The 26,458-nt window shown below is 53.4% G+C and overlaps 1 protein-coding gene across 6 annotated transcripts; it reads right to left on the bottom strand.

Annotated features, from left to right (window-relative positions):
* Positions 1-51: 51 nt before the first annotated feature.
* On the bottom strand, positions 52-26,458 carry KLC4 (kinesin light chain 4). Of its 6 annotated transcripts, none has more exons than XM_051613457.1 (16): positions 26,377-26,458; positions 15,274-15,532; positions 14,850-15,080; positions 14,401-14,479; positions 14,086-14,311; positions 13,685-13,772; positions 13,194-13,295; positions 12,722-12,895; positions 12,486-12,585; positions 11,876-11,928; positions 9,039-9,106; positions 8,848-8,956; positions 7,913-8,062; positions 1,245-1,369; positions 1,076-1,133; positions 52-575 (listed from the first exon to the last, which is right to left on the bottom strand). In XM_051613457.1, the coding sequence occupies exons 2-16, from the start codon at positions 15,520-15,522 to the stop codon at positions 486-488; spliced, it is 1,902 nt and encodes a 633-aa protein (XP_051469417.1). In that variant the 5' UTR covers positions 15,523-15,532; positions 26,377-26,458; the 3' UTR covers positions 52-485. The 6 variants fall into 6 exon arrangements, with proteins under 6 accessions (XP_051469417.1, XP_051469418.1, XP_051469419.1 ...); XM_051613458.1 differs by having other exon boundaries at positions 7,940-8,062; XM_051613459.1 differs by having other exon boundaries at positions 15,274-15,539; positions 26,377-26,455.

Below are 26,458 nucleotides of genomic sequence, written 5' to 3'. Positions count from 1 at the left end.
TCAGCGCGGGGTGAAGCGCGGTGCGGCCCCCCCGCCCCTGCTCCCCAGCGTCCCGCTCCTCCCTCGCCCCCGCGGGGACACGCGAGCGGGCAGGGCTGGGCTGGGCCGCCCCCCCGGGGCACGGCCGCCCCTGCCCCCCGGCCGGGGGTGCGTCCCCCCGGGCCACACCAGGCCGCCTCGCTCCCGCCGGGCTGGCATTTCTACCTGGCTAGCGTGTGCGAGCGGTGCCGAGCGTGCTGCCACCCGAGCTGCTGGCCCTGGGTGTGCAGCAGAGGAGCATGCGTGCAGGCGGGGATGCCCAAACTACCTAGGGTCTCCCGGCGCCCGTGGGCCCACCCGGGGCCGCAGGGTGGGCAGGCAGAGAAGTGGCACGAGAGGCGGTGACGGGGAAGACAGAGCGGGGGAGGTGGGGAGGGTGCAAGTGCTGCCCAGCGCAGCGCTGATCTGTGCTGCAGCGGCAGCGGAGCAGCCAGGCGCAGGGCGGGTCAATTGGAGGAGAGCAGAGAGCTGTGGGAGGACAGGTCCATGCTGCTGGCGCTGAGGCCTCTACTCTCTGCACGGAGGCCCTGGGTGCCCTGAAAAATACATCACTGGTGAGGACCAGTACCTGCAAACCACACCCCAAAACTGCCAGCCTGTATCCTGCACCCCTTGTCTTGCAAGCCAGGACTCCCTCAGTACCTTTATCAGCAACATCAGGTGCCACCTCTGCCCTACCTGCTCCCATTCCATGGCTGGAGGGTTTGTTGAGCTCAAGCAGAGTGGGAAGTAATTACTTGGAGGCAGCACCTTCAGCTTTGGAGCTATGATCTCAGAAGGGGGGCTGTGCAGCTTGCCTAGAGGGTGCAGTGGGGAGACCAACCCAGCCCACCCCTTGGGAAGGCAGTCGCTCCAGCCCTACACAGCAGCAAAGCACATCTGCATGGATGGACACATCCAGTAGCATCTCAGGCATCACACACACGGCCTGCTGTGCTCCCCACCAGCTCTGTAGCTGGCTGCAGCCCCTGTAGCCACACTGCCCATACCCCAGGGCCCATTCCTGCACCAGCCCCATCACCTGCCCACTGCTTACCTCAAATGAAGCATCACTAGACTTGTGCAGGTAATTTAATGATGCAGCTCGTTTCATGCTACAAGAAAACAGAGGAGAGCAGGTGTGATCTTGTTATACCTGGCCAGACCCAAACCCCCAAGGTGGCAGGGCCCCCACCCACTCTGGCCTTCACAGTCCGGGTCCCTACCTGGTGTTTCTGGGCTCCAGGGGTCCATTGCCCTGCAGTTTCTTGACCAACATCTCACTGCTCCTCCGTATGACATCTCGGATTTTCCCCAGGGAGCTGCTGCGCTGAAGGGTGCCACTGCCATCCTGGACACAGAAACACAAGCCAGGGGAATGGCTGAGTGGCACCAAACAGGCTCTAGCACGCTGCAGACAAGTGGCCAGGGCTGGTCTTGGTTCCAAATACCCTCTTGCTTGCTTGCACTGAGGATTTTAGCCCTGGACCAAAGCAGGTTCACTACTCACTACATGTCTCACCCTGGTTCTTCATGGGACATGATGACCATGCAGCTAGGGACCACCACCACAGCCTGACTCATCCAGATAGATCCTCCCCCCTGCCTAGTGCAAGTCCAACACCCAGCCAGGCTGCTGACCTGCACAAAGCCATTAGCACTGGCATCCCCACAGCCCTGCTCGAACATGGTATAGCTCCATCACCTGCAACAGCTCCGGCAGCAGCTACCAAGGAGGTCCCAGTGGCCAGGGAAGCACCAAGACCTGATGGGAGCCCCAAGCATTGTCAGGCTAGGACATGCTGCCAGGACATCCATTTCAAGGATCCCCTTCTCATTTGCTGCTGGCAGGAGACTATCCTCCCCCTCCCTTTACCCTTCCTCACCGTGCCATTGCTATTCCTTCTCTCCATCCAGCACTCGTCCTGATGCACTTCTTGGTCCTGCATGTCAGGTCTGCAGGCTCACTCACTGTCAGACAAGTCCAGTCCCCATGCACACACAGCCTTGTCCCACTTCTAATGCCCTCAAGACTATTAGCTTTGAGCCTGCTGAGCAATCCAGGCAGCTCCATCTCAGATGCACTCAGTTGGCTGCACCAACACTGTCTTGTCAAGGAGTTACCACTCTCCTTGGTCACCCAACTTTAGCTGCGTCTAGCTCTGCTAGTTGCCCCAAGTGTGGCACTTTGCAAAGGTTTCTTTAGGGCTGTCTGCTTTTTCAAAAGACCAAAATCAGCCATAAATCTGGTTCTCCAACCTGTTACCTCCCATATGCTCCCAAAAGTTCCCAGTACTCAGAAAGGCACTCTCATACCATGACATGCTCTAGCCCACCTCCTGTATTTAGATCCACATGCATGCAAGACACAGGCTGCCAGCATGACACCACTTCATGCCAGTGTCACATCATGGCACCAAGTTCATTCCCTGTGGCCAGGCAGGCTCATTACACAAGGTGGTGGCACCACTGCTTATGTGGAGTTGCTTTTGCTCTGATGGTCTGATAGCTGTCCTCCCCACTCCTGATCCCAGTGGCCCCTGGTACCTCAGGGGAGAAGAAACGGAGATAAGGCAATCCCTGTGCTCCTTATAAGCATGTGTGGGAACCCCTTTGTACCACACCACATGAACAAAATGCCCTGTGCTCCAACAGCTGACCAGGACTTTTCCTACTAGCAAACCTTTCTCCTTGTATACATCTCATCCCTTCTTGGATAAGCCAAGTGCATTGAATCTCTTCAGTTTCTCATCAGGTTAGAGGGTTTCCAAACAGGGAGCCGTATGCTGTTGCTGCAGGGATCCCACTCACCAGGAACGCAGAGAGCACCAAAAGTATTAGCAAGGCAAAGAATCCGACTCCTGCACCAAGCATTCTGGATCAGTTTTGGAGGAGCTGGCTAGCAGCATACAGCATTAGCAAAGGCAGGGGTGGGGAATCTTTTGCCGCTCCATCAGACCTGCGCTGGGTCACCACCCCCCCTGCAGGGTATTGCCACACCAGGCACTGCTCCTTTTACCAGGCACAGAAGCCAGGGAAGCAGAAGAGAAGGCAGCTGGAGCAGGGAAGTGGGACCACGATTCAAGGGCAGCAGGATCCAGCTAGGAAGCATGCCCTGCAGTCAAGGGGGGCGAGGAAAGAGCCACATTTCCCCAGCTGCAGTGATGCAGGCTGACTGCAGTCCAACACCAGAACCAAATGCTGCTGCGTGCTGGGTTAAAAATAGCCTCCCTATTCTCCCCACTCCCTTTTCTGCAGAGTTATTTTTAACGCAGAACATTTACGGGGCTTGGTTTACCACAGAGCCCCCACCCCACTGCACCCACCAGGATAGGAACACTCCAAGAAAAAGAAGCAACTCAGCCACCGAGCCCCTCTCCACTGCACGCTCCCACCCTGCCTGCTGCATAGAGGCAGAGGACTTGGGCAGGATTTGGCAGCACACAGAGCTCAGCACTGAGGGATGCAATGGGGTATTTATCTGGCTAATGGAAACTGTAGGGGAAGGCCAAATCTCAGACATCCCAGGGCAGCCCTGTCACACATGGCTACAAAGCTGAATTAGAAGCAACCTCAGTTCGGAGGTTAGCGAGAGGCGCAGTGGAGTTAGGCCCCTCATCTCCAATGCTCAGCCTAGCAGAGGTGCCCTGGGGGGCAGCACATCCCCCTGCACACACACACAGACACCAAGCACCCCCACACCTGCTCCAGCAACACTTGCACCCGCCATGCCAGGGCTGACAGACAGACACTGGCCTACAGAAAATGGAAAGAAGCACAGGGCAGCGGTTCGGGTCTGTCTACCTTTAATCAGAGGTACAGTTGTTACAGCACCAGGTCCAGGACTTGGCAAAGCACAGGGAGAGAAGGCACTGAGGCCTGACTGTGCCCTGGAGAGTCACCACTCTCCAGGAGCATGGAGCAGCGCTGGGAGAGAGGGGCAGGGAAGGTGCAGCCTAGAGCACTTAGCCTTAGGCTCCACACCCCACTGTCCTGAGGACAAACCTCCTTTTAGCAAGTACAAGCTCCCAGAAAAGCAGCATGCACGTGCCCCAACAACTCTGCACCACCACAGGAGAGACAGACACAAGCACATTAAGTATCACAACCTGTCAGATTACTAGAGTAAGAGAAACTAGCTAAATAAATAAGGGAAGGTTCTGCCCCGGCCTCTGTCCTGATGGCTGCAGCCTTCCCATGTAGGAGAGCCAGAGAGGTTCACTTCCTATAGGAGGTGGGATGAGGGTGTGCACCCAAGGGTGCAAGGCTCAATGCAGTGGTAGTCTGGCCCTGGGAAATACCTCCTTTCCTAGCAGTGAACAACAGCACCAGACCCTATGCAGGCCTGGGGTCCCATCAGAGGCATTAAGCCACCTAGACATGTGCCACTGTCTCCCTAGCATTGATAGGGCTATAGATTTCCCACCTACTTGGCTAGAAACAGCCAGACAGCAAGTCCCAGCCCCAGGGACCATGCCTGGCAAGCCAGGTCCTGTATTCAAGGACTGCCCTCCTCCATGAACAACCTGGTCCCTTCTCCTATGGAAACCTTCCTCCAGCCATCCCATCTGTCCCCTCATGCTCAGAGCACCCCAAGACCTACCTCTTCCTTTCCTTGCACCTGCTTTGTCTCCCAATCACTCTGCTCTAAACCCCATCCATTCCCAACCACTCTGCTCCATTTCCCATCTCAGCCACTTCTAATAGCCTGGAGCCTGACCCCTTGAAGAAAAATTCTGCTTTCCTCCTACCCTTCTCTCTGCCTCCAAGTAACAGTGAACGGCTTCACCCCTGCCTCCTCCTCTCCCAGCAGCTACACCTGGAGACCCTGGAGCAACGGGAAGATGCTTCACCCCTTAATGCCATTAGGTGAGGAACTCAGCTACAGAATCAAGTCAGGAGGTTGCAACAAAACATGCTTGTCCTGGCAGGTCCTTGTTCCATGCATGACCCTTGGCTGTCACCCCCCTACCTCATCTTGGCTGTATAATAGCTATGGGTACCTTACACTTCTGTGCCCCTGCAGAAACACCCACATGCTGCCCCTGGGCTGTACAGTTCAGCAGGGACGAGGATAGCAAGACAGGGACTGCCCTGTGCTGCAGGGAGAGCCTAGCTCATCAATGGCCAGCACAGGCTTCCTACAGGGCACTAACATCAGCCAAGCCTACAGAAAAGAAAGCAACTGGGAAGATGACAGCCCTGCCAAGGCCAGGCCTCTCTGTCCCAAAGCAGCCCCCATCTTCGTGTCTCTGTCCTGGCCTCTGCAGAGATGGAGGGAACAAGCTAGGAGGGCTGGGGATGCCTAACGATGGTGGAGTCAGCACGCCTGGAGTGAAGACAATCTCCTGCAGGCCTGGTCCCCCGCGATGTGCGAGGGCAGGCTGGGGATGGGGACACCAGGGGACGGCGGCACGTCGCCCTGGCCTGGGGGAGTGGGCAGCTCCTCGCAGATTCTTCCTGCTCTTGCTGGCCACGGGACTGGAGCTGGGCCAGGTGGCCGGGCACTCGCTCCTCTGCAGGCGTTGCGGTGCCCTCGTACACCGGGAGGGTTGGGGGGCTGGCGTGGAGTTCTTGCCGAGGAAGGAGGGATGGTGTGGAGGAAAAGTCAGAAGATACAACACAAACATCCAGGTGATTGCGGTGGAAGGGAAAGAGGGAGTCTCGGGAGGCATTTAAGCCTAGTGCACAGAGAGGAGAAAGACACAATTTACAAGGCCATGAGGTTGTAAGGTCACCCAGGGAGCAGGTGGGGCAGGGCCCAGGCTGCATGCAGAGACAATGGGCCATGTCCAAAAAAGGGAAGAAGTCTTGTGAGGCTGAAACAGCAGGTGCACCTCCTTGCCAGTGTGCTCTAGCAGGCTGGCAGGAACAGCTAGCTCAGGGAGGAACGGCCAGGGCCTCCTGCTCTGAGGGCTCCTGGCACCTCGTGCACCCACAGGGTGCTTGTCAAGGCCTCGGCACCACTGAGCTGGTGCCATCCCTGCTCTCGTGGCCATGACCTGGGCAGGAAGCAGCTGGTCAAGACTCTGGGGTGCTTCCAGAGCTGCCCTTGGCAGCAGGGCTCAGAGGTTGCTGGCACCCTAGGTGTTCCCATGGCCCAGTTTGCAGCAGCTGACACACAGGGGATGACAGCAGAGACTGTCCTGAGGCTGCAAGTCCATGGCCTCTAGACCAGCACAGAGAACAATGGGCTGTGACAGACAGAAGCAGCAGAAGCTGCCTCAGCCTTCTTTTTGAGGATGCTGCAGCACAGTCCTGGGCTGCTGGCTGCGGAGAGGAGGCTGGCAATGTGTTCAGCTGGCTGGAAAAGGCACCACACATCATGTGGCAACAGCCATGTCCCCAGGGTGCTGGGCTAGCCTTCAAACCCTCTACGTACAACTGTCTGGGCCTGGGAAGACCTGCCAATCCTGCTGGGGAAAGGTCATATAAATCTCTGTTGGCTGGGTCAGGCTGGGGAATAAGGGTGGCATTGTGCTTGCCTTGGGATGATCAGCTCAGAGACCATCAGCAAGGTCTTCCAGACCATCACCAGTGCAAAGGGATCACCCAACACCAACCAGAGCCAGGAAGAACTGCAGAGAGACACCAGCCAGAACAGGGACTGGGTGATCCTTATCCAAAGCTGCAACCCTCCCCCTGTGTTTGCTGTAGCCCATCTACTAATGGGGAGTGCAAAGGCCCGGGGTTGGTGATGCCCAGAGCTGGGACAGAGAACAGCCTGCATCTGGCAATGCTGCCAGCTTCTCTTGAAGCTCTGCTCCCTACATCCCCTCCAGCTACCTCCTGGGTACAATCCACAATCAAGAGAGCCAGCAGGCTTCAGGCTTGGGTCTTGAGGGGCTGTCATGGCAACAAGGAAGAGGAAGGAGGAAGGGCAGGAGCTCACATGGGTGGGAATGGAGCCGAGCCAGGTAGGGAAGGGTTAGTTACAGCAGATGTGAGGGGGAAGCAAAGACCTCTGTGTGCTCAGTGTGTGGCCTGTGCCAGGCTGCAACACCTCCTCGGTACCCAGTTACACTACAGCCTCAACTAGTGTTTGCAGGAGGAATAAGAAGCGTTAACAGTTCTGGCAGCCCTTGAGCCAAGCACCCACCAGCCCCATGCTCACCTGCCCCTCTTCTCCATCCTTCTTGCAGAAGACAAAAGGCACCTATCCCAGACCTGGACCACTAGCTTCCTCCAAACTCAGCACTAGTGACCAAAGTGCCCCTCAGTCTCAAAGCAACCACAGAGAGGCTCAGGTCACCCTATCTGTGCCTCACCTAACACGAGCTTTTTGCCACCACTGGTCAGCCCTGCCTGGCATCCCACAAGGACCTTTTATCACCTCTGCTTGGCCAGAGCCCAGAGAGGGCATGAGACCAGGAGATGGGCACAACAAAGGTGCTTGCTGCAGACTATTCCCGTGCCCTGCAGTCACTCAGTCACAGACACACCAGGCACACACACATAACCCTCCCCAGGCTCAACATCACCTGTGGCACAGTGCAGGACAGACAGCCAAATTGCTCACAGAGGCTGTGTGGGCCTTAGATGGGGCTGATGCTCTCAGCCAGGGCCTCAAGAGGCGAGCAGCAAGGAGAGATGTTAATAAGGTTGCAAGGCTAAGATTAAGGGCAGACCAGGACTAGCTCATGCTGTGCATTCCAGGCAGCTCCCTGGAAACAGGAGTCCTCAGATGGGGGTATCTGGCCTGTACACCCAAAGACAAGCCCAGACATGCGGGCTGACTGGCTCATGCCAAGAGAGAAGGGAAGGAAGTGTGCAGGAAACAAATGGAGGTAGACAAGGATGCCACAACAGGCCACACGGGGACAGCCCTGAGCCAGGCTGTTCCCTTCCCTCTGGTAGCCGGCTGAGGCCATTCTTGATGGTGTCTTGTACTTACCCCGCTCCATTCCACGCCCATACTCACTTCCTCGCTACCGTCTGTGGCATTCTCGTACTTGACGCTGCCCCCCAGGCTCCGACGCCTCTCTGTGCCATCGCCCTCCTTCAGGATCTCTACCACCTTCGTCTGGTTGATCGGGTCAATACCCTGCAAGCAAAAAGGGATCAAAGGAAGCACCAGGTTTTGCCCTTGTGTGTCCTTTCCCTCTAGTGACCTGCTGTGCCATCACTGTGCTTGGTCTTGCCCCTTCTCTTGGCCGTCGCCTCATCGCAGCCAAAACTCTCCAGCACAAGAAGGATGGAGTCAAGTGCCATCCTGCACTTAGTAGTCCCTGTTTGGGACAGCTTAGTAAGCCTCCCACCAAGTCATAACCCACCCTGGGGAACAAGGGCTTGCTACCCCAAAACTGACTGCTTTTTTTCTCCATGCTTTGGTGTGTGAAAGTTTCTGCTGTCCTTCTGTCTTCCTGCTAGCTGCTTACAGCTCCTGCTTTGTTATTTGAGGATTTAGAGGAGTTTAGGGTGAGAGACAATGCTAAGAAACCCCTAGTGTGTTCCCTGGACAAGAAATTAGTGAGAAGAAAACATCCTAGTGAGTGCCAATCTCCTCAGTATCTGACAAAACCCAAACCTGTCCTAACCCAGATGCAGTATTTCTGCACTCAAAGAGCCACATCTTCTTCCCCACATTTACACACACTGACACCTGCTCCATCCATGCATGCACATGCACAACCCCATACATGTATCCCCATGTGTACCCCTCCACAAATGCAAGGTGCTCTGGTGTCACGGGAGCATGAACCAAGGATACCAGAGACTGTAAGGCCAAGGAAAGCCTCTCACCACACCCCAAGCCAAGTGCTGTGCCATGACCTGCCATCCCAAGCCCCACGATGCCCCCTTCATCAGGAAGTGTCCCTCTCACGTTACCTGCCGCCGAGAACGAACTGCACACTCCTCCAAGGTCTCAGCTGCCTCTAGCTTGCCCTGGCGTCGGTACAGCGCACCCAGGTTCCTCAGAGTGGTGTTCACAGTCGGGCTGTAGTAACAAATGGAAGGTGAGCAGGAGCCCTGGGGCCATCCCCTCTAGAGCCCGTATCTGCCCACAAACCACCTCTTACCTGCTAACCTTACAGGCCTTGTACCAGCCGCCATACTCAGCATAGGGAGCACTATCTCTGTGCTTGCTCTACAGGGTGAAGAGAGACGAGAGCTGTTAGCCTGACACCCACTGCTGTTCTCTGGCTTGTGCTCTCCCACTGGGTGCTAGGGTCAGGGCCCAGCCCAGCCTTTGGAAACACAATGTGCAAATGCAGTGAAGGAGCCCAGCAGGTTCCTGAAGGGAAAAGCTGAAAGCCCATTTGCTGGAACAGATTTGGGCCTCAAGCAGAGGTGATGTCCCCACCCCAGCAAGGAGCATAATCCTATCTTCTTGCCCCTTCCACAGTACCAAAGGCAGTACAGACAACACAGCCCACCTTCATGGGACTCTGGAGGAATGAGACCCCACTCCCCTCAGCATGCAAAAGGGAGACAAAAAACCCCACAACCCAACCAAGCAAAAACCCCATAGGCATACCAGGCAGTACGGGCATGAAAACCCTCAGCCATGGCTAGCAAAGGAATGAACCAGCCACATCCAAGTCTCCTGCCTGCAAGGTCAGGCATGCCCCACAGCAGCTCAGCCCAGATATCTGTCTCCTTGCCATGCCCAGCCTTTGCACCCCAAAGCTGGCTGGCTGGCCAGCCCTCCCACAGCCAAGAGCAAAAAGGCTGCTGGCCAGAGCAACAGGAGAGGGGACAGAGCACGATGCTCAAGGAAAAAGATCTAGGGCCAGGACAACACACTCTTCAGGGCACTAGCTGGTAGCCAGCATTGCCCTGGGTCAGTAGGGACCATGGCACCTGCAGGCAGGAATAGGCACTACTGCAGTAGCAGGGCTGCCTGTCCACACATTGTGCACCCTGGTGCTTGGCAAGCACTTGAGGCTGTGCCATGTCCCTGGCTCTGTACTCATAGGACATATGGGCTGGGCAGGAGACATCCAGCTCAGCCCCAAGCTCAGCAGGGCTGCTTTCACCAAACAGGAGCAAGGGGTCACTGCTCCACAGCAGGAGTTTCCCTTCTAGCCCATAAGAAACTGTCCTCATAGGGACCATTTTTCTTGCTCAGTCCCACAGCACTTCTCAGATGTTTACCCCATGTGCTGGAGCCTTACAGAGCCACAGGCACATCTGGGTTTCCTTGCTCTAGAGCCTGCATAGCCTGGGCAGGCCTCAGGGACAGGAGAGCTCAGGACTCAAAACACCTCTGAAGCTTGTGTAGAGGCAGCCCTAAGAGGCTGGCTGAACTTGGAGAGAAAAGGTATTGAATCCCTTGGGGCAGAAACAGCCTCGCAGGCCAGGGGTCCCAGCTGTGCCCAGGACCCTCCTTCTGGCACAAACTAGCCTACTCCTGCTGCCACTGAGAGCAGAGGGAAAGAGGGGTGAGGGGAAAAAAAAGAAGTGAAGCTCTGCAAGAAGGGTTTGATGCTTTTTAATAGGACACGTGGAAACACAGCACAAAGCAGAGCACAGCATCCCCAGCCCCTGGGCCAGTAGAACAGCAGGTCTGTCGTTACTGCTGCCTGACCAGGAAAGCCATGCCAACCATGCCATGCCATGGGGCATGGGCACAGCTACCCTGGGAACAGAAGGCCCAGGGGCAGGGAAAGAGGCTCAGCCCTTGTCCCAGGCTGTAAAACGAATCTCACTCCAACTGTAGGTCCCTGAGCCTGTTCTCCTGCCCAGTAGCAAAGGTTGTGCTATCTGGAGCACAGCTCCACACTGCAAGTACCTACTAACTACCTACTTTTGACCTCCTAAGATACCATCAGAAGTATTCAAATCCCAGAGGGGCAAAAGGAGTCAGGTCTCTACTCCAACTTGGATTTCTCCTGCATAGGATTGTGCCACAGCCACACAGCATTTGTTTGCAGCAGAGCCTTCACAGGGCAGCAACCACAGCAGTGCAAGGTGGAGCTGAGCTGCACTGCCCTGCACTGAGGACCACACAGACTGGCTCAGTGGGAAGACACAGCATGCTGGTGGAAGGCAGCTGCTAGTGCCCTACTCTTAAGACTCACAGGATAGGAATGATAACTCACTAAGCCAAGCCTACCAGCCTGCTGGCTGAGCCCATGCAGGGATGGGTCTTTCTCTGAGGGCAAACAGCTATAGCCCTTCATTTTGCTGCTTCACCCACCTGCCAAAACACAGGTAGGTCTCAGGACTGGAAAAAAACAGAAACAGGACTCTGTTGCATTCATCAGCTGAGCACAGAGCAGAGTCTGGGCAACACGAGTAACAGGTTTTTTTGCCTCTCAGCCTCGTCCGAGGCAAGCACAACCCATGTCTATCCTCTTTCAGATGCCAGCTAGGGCCCAGAACAGCTAGGGCCCAGACTGTGCAGAGATCGTTTTCAGGAGGTTTGGCTCCATTTCCTAAGCAAGGTGACAGCAGCAGTTTCTTCTTGAACTCCATTTTTCCCCAGACAGCCTTTGGGCTGCTTCAGAAGCACATTGTGCTCTGGGTACTAAGAGCTCTTTGGAACAGAGTGCCAAGGCTCTGCAGCACAGCTCTCTGCCATCCGCCATCTTCCATCATCTGCATGCCCTAGAGGGATCACTAAAGCAAAAAGAGAGAGCATGCAGCTGTGGCTGAAGGGCTGAACAATTCCCTGCCCCAGGAAAAGCATCAAGGTCTCTGATGGGCCTTCCATCCTGCTGCCCCACAGAGCAGTCATGCTCTCTCCCCACTCTCCAGACCCATCCTGGCCTTCATCAGTGGCCAAGGCAGCTCTTCAGACTGCAGGAAGGAGGGTATGGCTGTTGTAGGAAAGGATTAAAACCCCTGAACTTCCTTCCCCTGCCAGTGCTGTTGCTGCTATCAACAGGCAGCACCACCAGCTCAGACTCACCTTGCTCATCTCCTCTCTCTCTTCCGCATGCATCCAGATTGGCTTGTGTTCATCTGTGTGGGGAAGAATGCAAGACAGCTCTGCTCACCATGTCCCCCTGTTGCTCTGCCACTTCCACTGGGGCTCTGCCTTCTGCACAGCCCAGCACTCCATCCCCAGACTGAGCAGCTCACCAAAGGGAAGAGACAAGGCTTCCAGATCCCCTTGGTCCCAATCCCCATAGGAAAGGCAACCAACATTGCAAGGGCAGGACAGCAAAAGGAAGGAACAAGTCCTCCCATGAGGGAACACCTGTGCACGGTGTACAGGAGAAACTGCAGCCTACGCCTGGGAATGATTGTGCCACTTGCTATTCTCCCTTTTAGCCACAACTATTCCCAACTCAGTAAAGACTGACAGCCACAGTGCTCCAAGACCCCTTCTGAGAGAAGGGGTGGAGCAGGGCAACACAGTAGAATAGCAGTGTCTCAGGGGCTGCCCAAAGCATGGGCCCTGCAAGACATCCCATGCCTCTGCCAGGGGGATACCAGAAGCAGCCAAGCCTAGGCCAAGAGCCAGGAGACAAAACCTCTTACCCTTCCCTAGCCTTAACAGCTTCTGCTATACAAACCATCCACAGAGCCAAACTCCTTCACATGAGCACGGGTAAGGATCTCCTTATACAGCACCTCTGCATCTTTGTATTTGCCTTGCTTCAGGTAACAGGAGGCCTGCAACAAAGACAACAGCTCCAGCCTCAGTGAACAACACAGATTAACTCTGAGCCCCTCTTGCAGCTACCTCTTTGCTTCTTCAAGCACCAGGCAATGCTCACCATCCCCACGTGACCTTTCCCCAGAGTCTCACCAGGTTGTTCTTGGTCTTGGCCACATTGGGGTCATCAGGACCCAGGCAGCTCTCATAGATCTCCAGGGCCCGGCAGTAATAGTACTCCACCTCATCATACTTGCCCTGGTTCTGGCACAGCAGGGCTAGATTGTTCAGCTGCTTGGCCACATCAGGATGATCTTTGCCTAGGACCTGGGTAAACAAAAGAAGAAAAGCAATAAAAAGTCAACACTGCAGTGAACTCTTTGGGTTAGTAGATGCTGTAGTCCCTCCAGCACATGCCTATGTCAGGACTAGGGAGGTAAAGAGGAGAAATCCCAGCTTCTACCTCCTGCCAGGCCTCTCCAAGTCTGCAAACACTGGAGAGAGAGGAAAGGTGGTGGCAGAAGCAGCAGCCAAAGAGACAAGGTAAGTTCTGGATCTCCTGGGTGCAATAAGAGGAAAACCCTCAGGGAGATCTGGAAGGAAGGCAAGCATGGGAGACCAATACCTTCTCACGGATCTCCAGGGCTCGCTTGCACAGTGGCTCCGCTTCTTTGTACTTCCCTCTCTTGCCATAGAGAACGGCCAGATTGTTCAGAGTTGCTGCCACCTGCAGAGACATAAACTTGTCCATGAAACAAAGCAGAATCCAGTGGGACCAAACAAGGTGCGCAAACAACATTAACAGTGACTGCCCCATTTCCTTCATGCCTGCAGAACAGCTGCTTCTGAAGAGAAGGAGGTCCAGAGGCAGAAGGCAACCCTGCCTACACTGCAGGATCCAGGATAAGCCAGCTCCTGACAGGTCAAGCTAAACAAGAGAGCAGGAAATACTGAAGCAGTGAAACAGAGCCCCACATATAAACAGCACCCTTCACATCACAGAGCACACTGCTGGCCTTGGCAGTCCATCTGCAGACACACCAAAAGGGCACCATTCTACCCCCAGCAACACCCACAGGTCAAGGGAAGTGACTGAATGAGGAGGGAGATACTCACTGCTGGGTGGTCTTTGCCCAGAGTCTTCTCACGGATGGAGAGAGCATCATTCAAGAGGTGTGCTGCCTCTTTGTATTTATTCTGATCCCTACAGCACAAAGTCAACCAGTTATTCAGGATCTGGACACCACAGCCAATGGCAAGCAGAGCTGCAAACAACAGTCCTCCTTCCACATAGATCCAACCCCCACAGCCCTCTCATTTCTCCATTCCTCCCTAACTTAGCCAGTCCCTAGTTACATCAGGGAGTTTGGCAGTCCAAATACCTCATCTGTGCTGAAACCTTTTCATAAAGCAAACCACTGTAATGCTAGGGGAGCTCCACATCACCACATCACATGTGATGATAGGAAAGGCAGAAAATTCTCCTGGCCCAGTCCTGCCCTCCCCACCACGCTCACCTGTATACTAGTGCCAGGATGTTGAGCATGGTGGCCACATCAGGGTGATCATGGCCTGATGTCTTCTCCAGGTCCTCCAGCGCCTGCTTGCATAGCGGCACAGCCACCTCATAGCGCCCCTGTGAGGCGTACTGGATGACAAGGTTGTGGAGGGTGCGCAGGCGGGCAGGAATCTCATAGCCCCCCTGCTGGGCAGCTGCCACTGCGCTGCTGTGCTGGTGGGGCACTGCAGGCACGGAGGAATAAAGAGGGACACAGTTGGCACAGCAGGCTCGAACAGAGACAGTCAGCAACCAAGCAGGAGCAAACACTTACATCCAGGACCGTGCTCTTCCTCCTCATTTGGGAACAGATCATCCAGAGAGTCCTTGGTGGAGTCACCCTCCTTCTCCTCCTGAGAGGATGGGAATCACAATACTGTTGGTTCTCATAGAAGACAGCAACAGCCTGGGCTGAGTCAGCTGCCAACCTCTGCTCCCTGCTGCAGCCCACCAACACCCTCAACTTCCCCTGTTGTCTCTGCCACTATCCTCCTACCATTCAACAAAACTAAAAAAGCCAGAATTCCCCAGTACATCCTGGCATGCTACTCCACGTTCTTCCAGAGACCCTGCCCCATGCACACTCCCTTTTGTAACAGGCATTGCTATGCATGATAGCAGGGAAGGGGAAATATCCAGGGCAATGCTATCACATCTAGGCAATCCTGCTGGTCCAACCCTTCCCATCCCCAAAGCTGGCTGCTTGACAAGACAAGGGCATACCGAAGGTGAGACATCCTCATCATACTTCTTCAGCTGGTTCATGAACTCAAGGTGTTTTTTCTCCTCCTCCAGCTGAGCCACGGTTTGCTCACTGCGCTGCAGCTTCTGCTGGGTGTTGGCAAGCTCATCACGCAGCCACTGGTTCTCCTGGCACAATCTCCGCACTTGAGCACGCAGCTTCTGCTTCTCTGACTCCACAGCATTCAGATGGTTGGACAATGCCATCATCACCTTGTCAAGAACCTGAGTCAGTAACTACCACAATCTTTTATCTCCCTCACATGCACGTTTAGAGCCCACCCTCAGGGTCATGCTGGCCTTCACTCAGCCCCTTGTTGCCCCCACAGCTTATGGGAAATGGCCACAGGCCTGCCTCCCCTTGTTTGTTTTGGGTAACACATAGGGGTGCACCCACCACTCTCACCTGAGCTTCTCCAAGACCCAGTTCAATCATCTCCACTGACTTGCGGAGCAGGTTGGATTTCTCATGCACGAGATTGGCTTCTTCATCCTTCTTCAGGCACTTGATGGTCTCCAGCAAGCTGTGTAGGATGGAGTTGTGCTCATTCTTGAGTGCCTCCAGCCCTTGCATCACCAGCTTGGTGTTGGAAATTATCTCCTCTTGGCTCAGCTTATCCAGTTTCTCCTCCCTTGGATACACCATGGTGGACATAGTCCTGCTCCTGCAGCCTTACACAGAAAAAGGGACAGAACCTGAGCATCTCAGTGCTGTTTCAGAGCCACAGACACAAGCCTCACAGCCTCCTTCAAGCAGCAAGAGACCGTGTTCAACTGGCTGCCAACACTAAGCCCTTCCTCTTCATCTTCTGCTCTCCCTTTGGCAACAGGTATCTGTCAGGGCCTGCGTCTCCACTTTTGTGGCATGAAGCACTGGCAACCAGTGCAGGCGGCATGTGGACAGCAGACAAAAAAAAAATAGAATCAGTGCTGACCTCCAACACCCCCATGCTTCCAGCTGATTTAGCTTCCATTTAAGAGCAGAGATTTGTAGTTGGCAGGTGGGGTTGCAATGCATACACCTCCTGCCCACAGACCAGTGGTGCAAGGAGGCTGTCAGAGCTCAACACCTCTTCCAGCTCCAGAGAAAAACAAATACAAAGTGGAGGGATGCCAGCTCAAAGCTTTCTGCTTCCTCAATGGAAAATCTCCTGGAGGAGCATCTCTCAGACAGGGAGGCATCAGTGGCCTTACTGGGCCAAACAAAAAACTCCCTGATCAGAAGAGTACACCCTGACAATCCCAGCCCCAGCACAGAATGGACATTGTGGTGACCAGGGACATAACACTGCCAGCATGAATGGAGTCAGCCTGTGTGGGAAAGCTTACAAACAGTAAATGCTACAGTTACACTAATCTAACCCTTGTATGTGTGTCAACTTGAAACAGTAACAGCTCTTCCAGCTTCACTTGCCCGGCTGCCAGCCCAAGAACTCCTTCACAATGACATACGGACTCTCTACTCCTTCCCTGGCCTGTTCTGCCCAACATACAACAGGAGAGTACCAAAGCTACTGCCTCTGCACAGGAACACCAAGTGCCACAACCCACAATGTTAGCACAGTTGCAAGATTCCTACATAGAAAATCCAGGAGTTAGGGAAACACAGCAGGCCAGAGGGAAAGAGACATTAGAAGCAGGCAAGACCCCTTGTAACAGTCCTGGCTGCTACAGGACTCACTCACCTAATCCTCTCTCAGCCTCCCCATAAGATGTCCTTCCTACTGGGCCACCCCAGCAGCCTCTTCACCTTACTCAGCACCAGCAGGAAAGACACCACTCCCCTTGCTATGGCTCACTCTGAGGCTTGCCTCCTGCAGGGCTGAAGGCAGCTGGCTGCAAAGCCCTGCAAAGGCAACACCTGCCCAGCCACTCCTCCCAGCTGTCCAGTGCTGTCAGGAGCCACTGCAACCAGAGCACCCATAGCCCTCCTGGCAGGTAGCTGGCCAACTGCCCAGGAGTTAGCTGAAGAGCTGCCAACAGATTTGTCTTTGTCCTCCTGCAGGATTCACCTCTACATGGTTTGAACTCTTTCTTTGGCAGCAACCTCGTGCCCGGTTTACTGAGCGAGCAGAAATGCTGCCCCAGGTACAAGAAAAGAGAGAGAAGAGCTCCTAGGCAGGACTCCCATCCTTCCCAGCTGTGCTCTCTGCCCAGGAGGGCTCAGGGCAATCCCCCAGCTCAACTACCACTATCTCTGCCTGGGAGTGGGCCTTGAGCAATAGAGCAGTTCAGTTTCTTCACCACTGCAGCACTGAAAGTGAAGATAGTGAACAGTGGTGGGGCAGCTGCTGTAAGTACACACATCCCACTATATCCACCAATTTCTTCCTTTTTAGCCTCACTCTTCCAGAAGTTCCTTCAGTTATACTATAGACCTGAGCTCTTCTCTCAGCTCCTCTTTGGTTTCTGTTCCAGTGATGCACATCCATCCCTCAGGAATGACAGCAAACTATCGACACAAAACAAAGACCTTACTGAACCTCAGCAGGGCAGAAATACTTCATGTCTCTTGAAGACTGGGTTCCTGTTCCTGAGCCAAGTCCTCCTCCACTTACCCCAGAATCACAATGCTGACTTCACAGTCACCTCATGATCCAGCATCAGCACCAACCCTGAGAGGACCATATGATAATAATGGCACGAAAGCCATCACTATGATCACTATGATCATGACAGAGGGCACAGACTACTGTTTCAAAGAACAGGTCTATTGAGAGTTTGCTGCTGCTCACATCCAGTCTTCTAAAACTGATTCGCCAGTAACTTGCAGCTAAGGATTCTGGTCCATAATTCCCCTGGTTATTCTTTTTTCCTACCTTTGTACCACATCTGGGGCAGTGATTGAGTGCTAAAGCAACAAAAGAAGCCCCACCTTAGGCAGACTTCTGCAGGCAAGCACAATTCAGGAAGACGTGCAAGGATTCCCAGCTCTAGAGAAAGAGGCTGGTAGCCTAAAGGATGGGGTAAGCCTTCATCTGGCAAAACACTGCTGTCCTGCTCTGACACCTCCCAGGAATGCTCAGACACTTACCTGCTTCCACAGAAGCCAAGGTGGTAACTGCTAAAGGGTGACACAGCACCATCACTGGTTTTGGCTCATAAGAAAACTGCTCCAGACTCGATATGGAAATCAGGAGGTGGAAATCATCTGGAGCACAGGCAATGCTTGGAACACAAGGAGATCCCCAGGAGGAGCCTCATACCCAGCATATAACAAAACTATAGCTCTTCCCTAATGCTCACACAGCTGAGCAGCACAAGTGTGTCTTCATCTGTCCCTCTGTGTACTGGGTCAGCTGTGAATTGCTGACAGTTTTTGTGGTAGCATTTCTTACATCCAGAAATCTTGCTGCCATCTTTAAAAAGTACAATACAAACACAGTGGGAAGAGAAACATGTTACAAATCATGATAAAAAGCCACCAGAGCTTGCTCCTTGCTAGGTAACAGACAAACAAGACCCAGATCCATAGACAATCAGTCTTATTAATTCCACTGTGCAGAGAACTGCTCCTCAACTAAGACATTGCTGAGCTGTGTGTTAAAACACCATTGCCTCTTGTCCAGCAACATCCCGTCTTTCTTCAGCCCTTCCAGCAGAAAAAGCTCTGAGCATTTCAGTCCCCATGATCAACTTGTTTTTCATAACTGTATAGATTTCAGACTGAGAAGAGAAAATAATCAAATTGTCCTGACCTACAGCACATCAGACTCTTCCTACCCTGCAACTTTATCCTCGGATCCTCAAGACATAACAAAACAGGCTTCACTTTTCTCCTCTCACTGGCTGTGCAAACATCTCTACCCAACTCCAGTCCTTCTCACCTAGGACAACACGCTAGAAGCACAGCTCTGCTAGGTACCAACATGCTTCCTGTGTTCAAGGGTGGATAGGGGATTGTCCAGGCTGGACACAGGGTGCAAAATCTGAGATCTGCACACAGGCTGTTCACTCCCAAGTACCAACAAGAAAGCAAAGAGAAGACTGTAGAGAAGTCACTGAAATGCTGCTTCCTTTTGCACAGCAAAGAAAACCAATAAAAACTGATGGGAGATGGCTTATTATCCCTCCAAAGTGACAGTTCTTCCCAACAGAGCCTTATTTCTAGCTCTCCCCAGTGCTGGCAGGTCTACACTCAATGCCCAGATCTGCAGAGAGGAAACATGCTCTATGGTGACAGGAAAGTCAGGCAAGCTGCTGCTGCTGCTGTATAAGCACTCTTCCTACTCCCACACACTCAGTAAAGGGCACCGAGTGTCCTTTATCCAGGCAGAAAATGTGCTCAGAGGTTCCTGCAGAGAGGAGGGAAGACACCATTGTTTGCCTTTGGCAGGGAGAGATTCAGCCTGGAGTAGGCAGAACGAACATTTTTCCAACGAGTTCCTCAGGAGCTGGAGTGCCCAGCTCCCAGTTAATCCTGCTGCATTCCTCACGGTCCTGCAGGTGTCACAACCCAGGTCTCCACCAGCACATTTCTGCTCTAGTTGGCATGTCTCCCCTGTTTACAGCAAGCTGTTAGAACAGCCTGGCTTCCCGGCAACACCCATCTCCTCTACCCTCCCGTGCTCCTATTTGGAGGAGTGCTGCAGGAAGATGCGGATGGCACATGCGTGCACTGAGCTTTGTGGCATTTGCAGCAATCAGATGGGAATCCACCAGCTAGCACATCCTGCCAGGCAGAAACCTTCCTTGTGTATTCAAGTGCATAACCGGGAAACCACTGAGAATCAGCAATTTCATCAGCCCACTTTTCTGCCTCTGAAAAGTGCTCCCGCATGCAAGAGCTTTAAGAGGAAAGATCTGGAAGGTTCACTGCTTATATCTTAAACCCACAACAGCTGCCACAACAGAAACAAGGATGCCAGACTTACCGGGTCCAAGCGAATCTTAAAGCTTAAATTATGATGCCTAAAGCCAGAAAACTACCAACATCAAAAAAAAAGAAGCCCCAAGGAAATTGAGAGTCAACTATAGTAGGACAGAGACTTTAGGTCTACACATGCCTCAACTAATTCACTTCACTGTTTCCCCCCCACATCCCTAGACCAAGTATATGTGAGACACAGGATACTGTCACAACTTGCTCTTGTCAAGACAGTAATTGTAGCTTCCTTCAAACTCTAGACGGCCTTGCCAGTACTTTTTGTATAGAAGCAGGCAGAGATTTTTAGTAGCAAACTTTTCTATAGTAGAAGGAAATAGGATATGGTAGGTGCAGAAAAACAGCTGCACTCTGGAAAAAAGCTTCATGTGGAAAACCTAAGTCTGACACGTAGCAAGAATGAGTGGCCACGTTTGGAAGATGGATAGCAATGGTAGTATTTAGAGATGGAAATCGGCCTGAAGTCGTAGCTTCATAATAATTACCCCAGTTTCAGGCTGAGAGACACACTTTTGCTACCTGGAGAAACAGCAAGATTAAGTATGTGGGAAGCAAACCAACTTGATAAAAGCAGGGAGGACTCCCTGCCCACCCACTCCTATGGACCTCTGCCACTTCCTTACTGTTAAACAACTGAATAAAGGGTCTCTGGAAAGACTGGTTGACCTCCAATGAAGCTAGAAGTGAGATCACCAATAACAGCTGAGTCTCCACTCCCAAGGGATACTGCAACAAAATCTAGACCTAATACCTTAGAAGCTTAAAAATAAAACAAAAGCAGTAAAAAGCAGAGTGCCAAGGTTGCAACCATTGCAGAAGCTGTGTCATAAGCACAAGTTTTCTCCTATTTTGATACCACAGCATCAGAAAGCAGAGACTGTAGGAGACTACAGTCAGATGTGCAGAGCCTCTGAGGCTTCCACTGCACAGCCAGGACATATTGACACTTACAGGAAACTTACACACTGCCAGAAGAGCCACCGTACTCAGGGTCATGACCCCAGGCCATCTGCAATAGAGCCACAGAAAAAGGACAAACTGGTGCTGCTGCGCTGCACATCCGACAGCAAACATTTCCTGAGCTGCTCCAATATAATCAACTCTGTATGGTGCCCAAGAACTTCATAGCTAAAAACCACTGCATGCACACGTGTTAAGGTTTTAGGAACAAAGGCAAGAGAAGGGTGTTTAGCAAATGACGGGACAGATGAAGGTGCAGTAAGCTTCAGGGTAACGTTAAGAACTACAACATGAATAAGAGCCAGAAAGTAGAAGGCAAATGCTGGACTCCTAAAATTAAGAACCAGTGGAATAATTGCAGCATATGGCTCCATCCTGGGGTATGTGCCTGCTGAGGTTCAAGTGACACACAGAGCAGGAATGGTGCTCTGTGATGCTAGTTACCACTGCTAGAAATGCCTGGTGCATCTCATGCTCCCTTAGAACCACTAAGAACACACAAAGAGGACATCAGTCAGGGGTCAGCACCCCAGGAGTTCAGCCCCAGCACATGTCTGAGCTGCAATCCCAAAGCTAAATAGGTGTCAATCAAACTCTGACACACATGAGGTCCTCTACCACCATCTGTCTCTGGCTCATGAGTTTCTCCACCCTACTGCCAAAAGAGGGAGCACCTAGAGCTCAAACTTTTGCTCAAAGTTCTTTCCCATCCCCAGCCTGGATGCTTCTTTCACTACAAGCAGTCTAGAGAGTTAAACCAACACAGAGATAAATTCAAGTACCTCAGAGAGACTGTTGCATTGCAACTTCATCCCTAATAAAAGAGTCTGGCTGTTGTATTACTCTGTATGCATGCCTATAGGTCTTTTAGAAGTCTCAGGTCCATCCCCACACTCCAAGCAGGTATACAACCAGGTATCTGTGTCTAGTCAAGGGTTGAATATCTCCCAGAAATGAGATCCCACAAGCTCTTCAGACTCCTTGTCTGAAGGATGGCTTAACCATCCTCACATGGGAGGGGAAAAAAAAAATTCTCACCTGAATTCCTTAGATAAACTTATTACAATTGCCTTTGCTGAATGCCACTTCGAGACAAATGGGTTAGGCAAACACTAGAAACTGACCCTAAGCCCAGAGGAAGAGAATGCAGCACATGCCTCCTTTCAACAGCATCCCATGGGGACAGGGTCCCTCTGTCCCCAAGCAAGAGAGACAATGCAATCCACCTCCAGTAGCAGAGCAGGGAATAGAGGAAAGAAGCTGTCTTACCCACATTCTCCCACACCCAAGAAGGATTCTCCTTAGGACCCAGGCAGCTATTTTTAAAGCCAGCCTCCAAGCCCCGAAAGATTCACCCAACCAGCTTCCCCAAGCTTTAGAGTCATATATAACTCAGTACAAGTTGATTGTGCTGTTGGAAACAGCCCAACCCTCTCTATCCCCTGGACAGGAATCAAGGCCAGGATTGTTCCTTTCATCAGCAGTTGACACATGCCAGCCCTAGCCGAGTGTGAAGCTCCAGGCATTTTTCTAGCTACCAAAAGGCCTGTGTTGGGAAAGTCTGTGCTAACCAGCAGGCTGCAAGACCCACACAGGCTTTTAACTAGGACTAAGGAACTAGATTTGCAGCTCAAGTGGAAGGGCCCTCCTGCAAGGAGAAAGGAGACTCTTTTCAGGTTTTTTCTGTTCAGCACCAAGCACTCCTCTCTGCCCCAGAAGCTTCAGCTCCCCACCACCTACAGTCCCAATGAGAAAATGCACCATAGCATAATCTTCCAGAAACCTCAGGCAAGGCATGCTGGCTTTACAGGGACTTGGCCACAGTGATTCAGGGTCATGACAGAAAGGACCTGGGAGCCTCCCATCCACTTTCCAGCCCACAGATGGAAACAGCAAATCAAAAGCTACTAGGATTTGTTCTGATTGATCACAGCAAGCAATTCCCGTGTTACAAAAGCATGATTCAATTCCAATACACATATGTGCTCTGAGGAAGACACAGGAGATCTCTGGTTGGCTTTGTATCAGGTCACTCATGTCTGTCAAGACGAGAAAGGTCTTTTCTTTCATTCATTAGTGATTAAAGAATACAGACATTGGAGGTAAAAGGGTTAAAAACCCAAACAACAAAGCAACTAACCGCTTAAAAAACCCCCATCCCAAACCAGCACCAACATATACTATTAGCAGAAAGCCTTCTCGCTCCTTGTGCAGTTCATTTTGTTTGCAACCCCAGCTGGCCAGGGAAACACGCACCTTTCAGCAGGCCATTGAACAAGAACAACAGTCTTCACCACGCCCACCATCGAGTTTGTGCTAGCACCTCCGGATCAGCTGATAAGACCTTGTTTTTAAACTCTTGCTCATGTCTGCAGCAGCTCACCAAATCCATTCTGCATCTGCTGTGCCTGGGACTACAGTGGAACACCATTAAAATCTGTTTCCAGGCTATCAGAGACAAGAGCTAAGCAGCTGGAACAAAGCCAAGACAATCATCTCTTCCTAGCTTCAGAATCTGATTGAGAGTCTCACTCTATAAAAACTGGGAACTATTACCTTGCCCTGACAGCATGAAGTAGTATTAAAGCAGGCAGAATAATTCCTAGGAGCCAGTGCCTCTGCAGGCACCTGCCTAATGTGAGAGCTATGCATTGGGTGCACCTCAGGAGTACAGAAGATGGCCAGGATGCAGATGGGGCCAGTAATTGCCCTGGAGCCACTCTCTATACCCTAAAAGGCTCTGGAGTGCCCACACTCCTGCTGTGGTGTACGTGGGACAACTGCAAAGACCAGCTGACTGCAGGCTGCAAGACTATTATTGCCAGAAGCAAACAGGTCTTGTAAACTGTATAAGGCAGCAAAATACACCAAGCTCTACCTGCATAAGAAGTAACAGATCTGTTTTACCTCTCTCTACCCTGATCAGCCGGAGTTCTTTGAGGAGCTACATGGCTTTTTCCTAGCTCATCAAACCTTTCTCCAGCAACTCTGCCAAGGTCAAAATCTTGCCAAATGTCCTTTGTGTCCTGCGAGCCATTTTGGTATTTCAGGTTAATGCTGTTGATCCTACCTGAACCATTCCTTCAAAACAGCAGATGAGAGAACATAAGCTTCGGGCTCCTTATGGCAATTACAGCAAAGCTCAGCCATGTTTATTTATCCTGTGTCTGAGCTGGCCAGATCTTTGACCCAGTGTGTGCTAAACACCACCCCTCCTTTCCCTCACAAAGAGGCGGGTGCCTTCCACGTCTCCAAGGAGGCATGGGAGATAGGAGACCAAGGGCACTAGAGGAGACCTTAGCACGGAGCTGCAAGAGAGCGCCAGATGCCAGCTACGCAAGACACAGGGAAGCCTGCGGTTGCTTATAACGTGTCATTGCCTCCCCTCATTGTGCAAACTTCTGCCGGCTGCCTGGCATTCTGCTGCAACACCAGCCCCCAGCCCTTCTTCAGACAATCCCTCCCAGCTGCACCCTCTCCCTCCTGTAAGCTTAAGAGCAATTGTTCCCCCTTAGCCCCCCCACCTTTGGTATGGTGCACCTCCCCTTCGGAGCAGCTTGGTAAGAAGTTAATTAATAAGAGTAAGGCTGGGGGGAAACAAGGCTGTGGAAGTTTGAGAGCCATTGCTGCATGCTAAGACCTGGCTCTGTCGTCATTCCTCTGGCTTTGTCTGGCAGCAGCAGGCACACCTGCTGTAGAGCCCTGGGACAAGGGAGCCAGAGAAACCCCTTCACCCCTCCTCAGTATCCACCACAGAGAAATTTCATGCCTACCTGGCTAATCGTAAGGTTCCCAAGCAGAAAAGTTTTCATCAGCTCTGCCTGAAACTGTATTTCAAAGCCGCCCTTTGTTACAAGACGGCTGGGCACCCTGCCCGTCTCAGTCACCGGATGGGAATCCTCCCCCGCCCCGCACTGCAGAGGAGCGGTACCTGGCTGCCTGCAGCGGCTTGTCCGGCGCGGCCACTCCCGGAGGCCCCGGTGCCGCAGAGCAGCGGCCTCCGTGATCCACGCAGCTCCTACGGCGTCTGCCGCGCTGCCCTCCGGTTCCAGCAGCAGCGCAGGCACCCGGCGCTCGGCAGCCAACCACACTGCAGCAGGGGGAGGGGAGGAGATGCGGCCAGGCTCCAGAAGCAGGACGATCTGTCGCTCTCCTGGGAGCGCAGAGAGTGCCACGCACACCAAGCCCTGGGATCCCTCCTAGGCAACCAACGAACAGAGCCCCGAGCTGCTCCCACAGCCTGACCGAGGGGACTCTGCCCCACCATCAGGCTGCAGCTTGGATGGCCAAAGTCACCCCTGTCCTACACCCAGCTAGGGTTGCTCCATTCTACACTCAGTCTTTGTGGCTAAAGGTTTTACATCCTATTTGGTATCACCCTCAGCTGTGTCCCCACTGCTGACTCCATCCTAGCCCCTCAAGCCAAGCAGGTGGGACTGCAGAGAACCCTCCAGCTCTGTGGTTGCTATTGCAGCGCCCACAGAAGCAGCCAGACACAGGACAAGACCGCTGGGAGTCCTCATGTATCAACACTGCGCAGTGCAGAGCTGGGCCTTCCACTGCATGGAAGCCTGTTTGATCTGTAGATGCTTTACGCAGAGAGAGGACAAATGCCAGAACATCAGTAGCATCCAACTTAGCCAGTGGACTGTTGCTACAACCATCCCATCCACAGTAACATGCAACGTTCTCAGCGCTCTCTCTACGTTTCACGAGCCTCTGGGGGCACGATGACCCAACCACCTACATCTGCCCAAGTCAGGATTCTTGTCCCTCACCACAGGTTCCCCCAGAGGGGAAAGGGCTTCAGATATTCCAGTAGGGAGCCCAGCCACGTTGACAAGTAGGCTTTCTCTTGCTTCAGCTCACAACACACACAATCTTCACGAAGGCCTCCTACTGTGCGCCCTTCCCTAGTTCTGGAGGCCAAACTGGGCTGGCTATGGGGTACTCACGGCTACAGCACGATTAAAAAAAAATAAATAAAATTAAAAAAAAAAAATATATTTATCACGTGAGTTATACAGTAGGAGTGTAAACACGTACTATTTATCTTACAGTGAAAGCCATTCCTGGCAAAGAAGACACAGCCTAATTATAGAGCAGTGAATCCCGCGGTCTGCCTCCCAGCAGCCATGACTGGGACCCCAGGCTGTGCCACCGTTGCCATAACCACACGCCTCCCGTGGGGGCTCCGGGCCGTGCGTGGGGGCGGGCAGGAGCTCGGGCAGCGATGCGGCTGGCCCTGCCCGCAGCGAGCCTGCGGCCGCAGGCGACGGGCAACCGGAGCGGCCTGAGGACGGGGGCTGGCCCGGCTGCCGGCGGGGGCCGTGCCGTGCCGGCCGCGGGGCACACCCCGCCGGCCCTAAAGCCCGGACGGCAGCGCCACCGCGGCACGACGGTGCCGGCCCGGCCGCTGCCCCGCACCCGCACTCCCGCGGTGGCCACGGCTGCGGCTACCGACTCACGCCGGCCGGGCTCCCCGCGGCAGGGCCCCGCCCCGCTCCCGCTGCCTGCGGCGGGACACCGCCCCGGGGAGGCCGCGCAGCACTGCGGGGCCGGGGCCCTGCTCCCCGCGGCCGGGCCGGGGCCGCCCTCCACACGGACCCCCGCGCCGCGCCCGCCCGGCCGGTCCGCCCCACCCGGCACCTCTGCCCGTCCAACCTGCTCGGCGCGAACTCTCGATGGCCGCCGCACTCGCAATCGCTGTCCCGGCCGCAGTCCGTGCGGGGCGGGAACCTAGCCC

Source organism: Apus apus, chromosome 3, assembly GCF_020740795.1.
Source record: "Apus apus isolate bApuApu2 chromosome 3, bApuApu2.pri.cur, whole genome shotgun sequence".
Taxonomy (NCBI): Eukaryota; Metazoa; Chordata; class Aves; order Apodiformes; family Apodidae; genus Apus; species Apus apus.
Note: the sequence above shows the minus strand (reverse complement) of the source record. Positions and strands in the feature narration are given on the sequence as shown.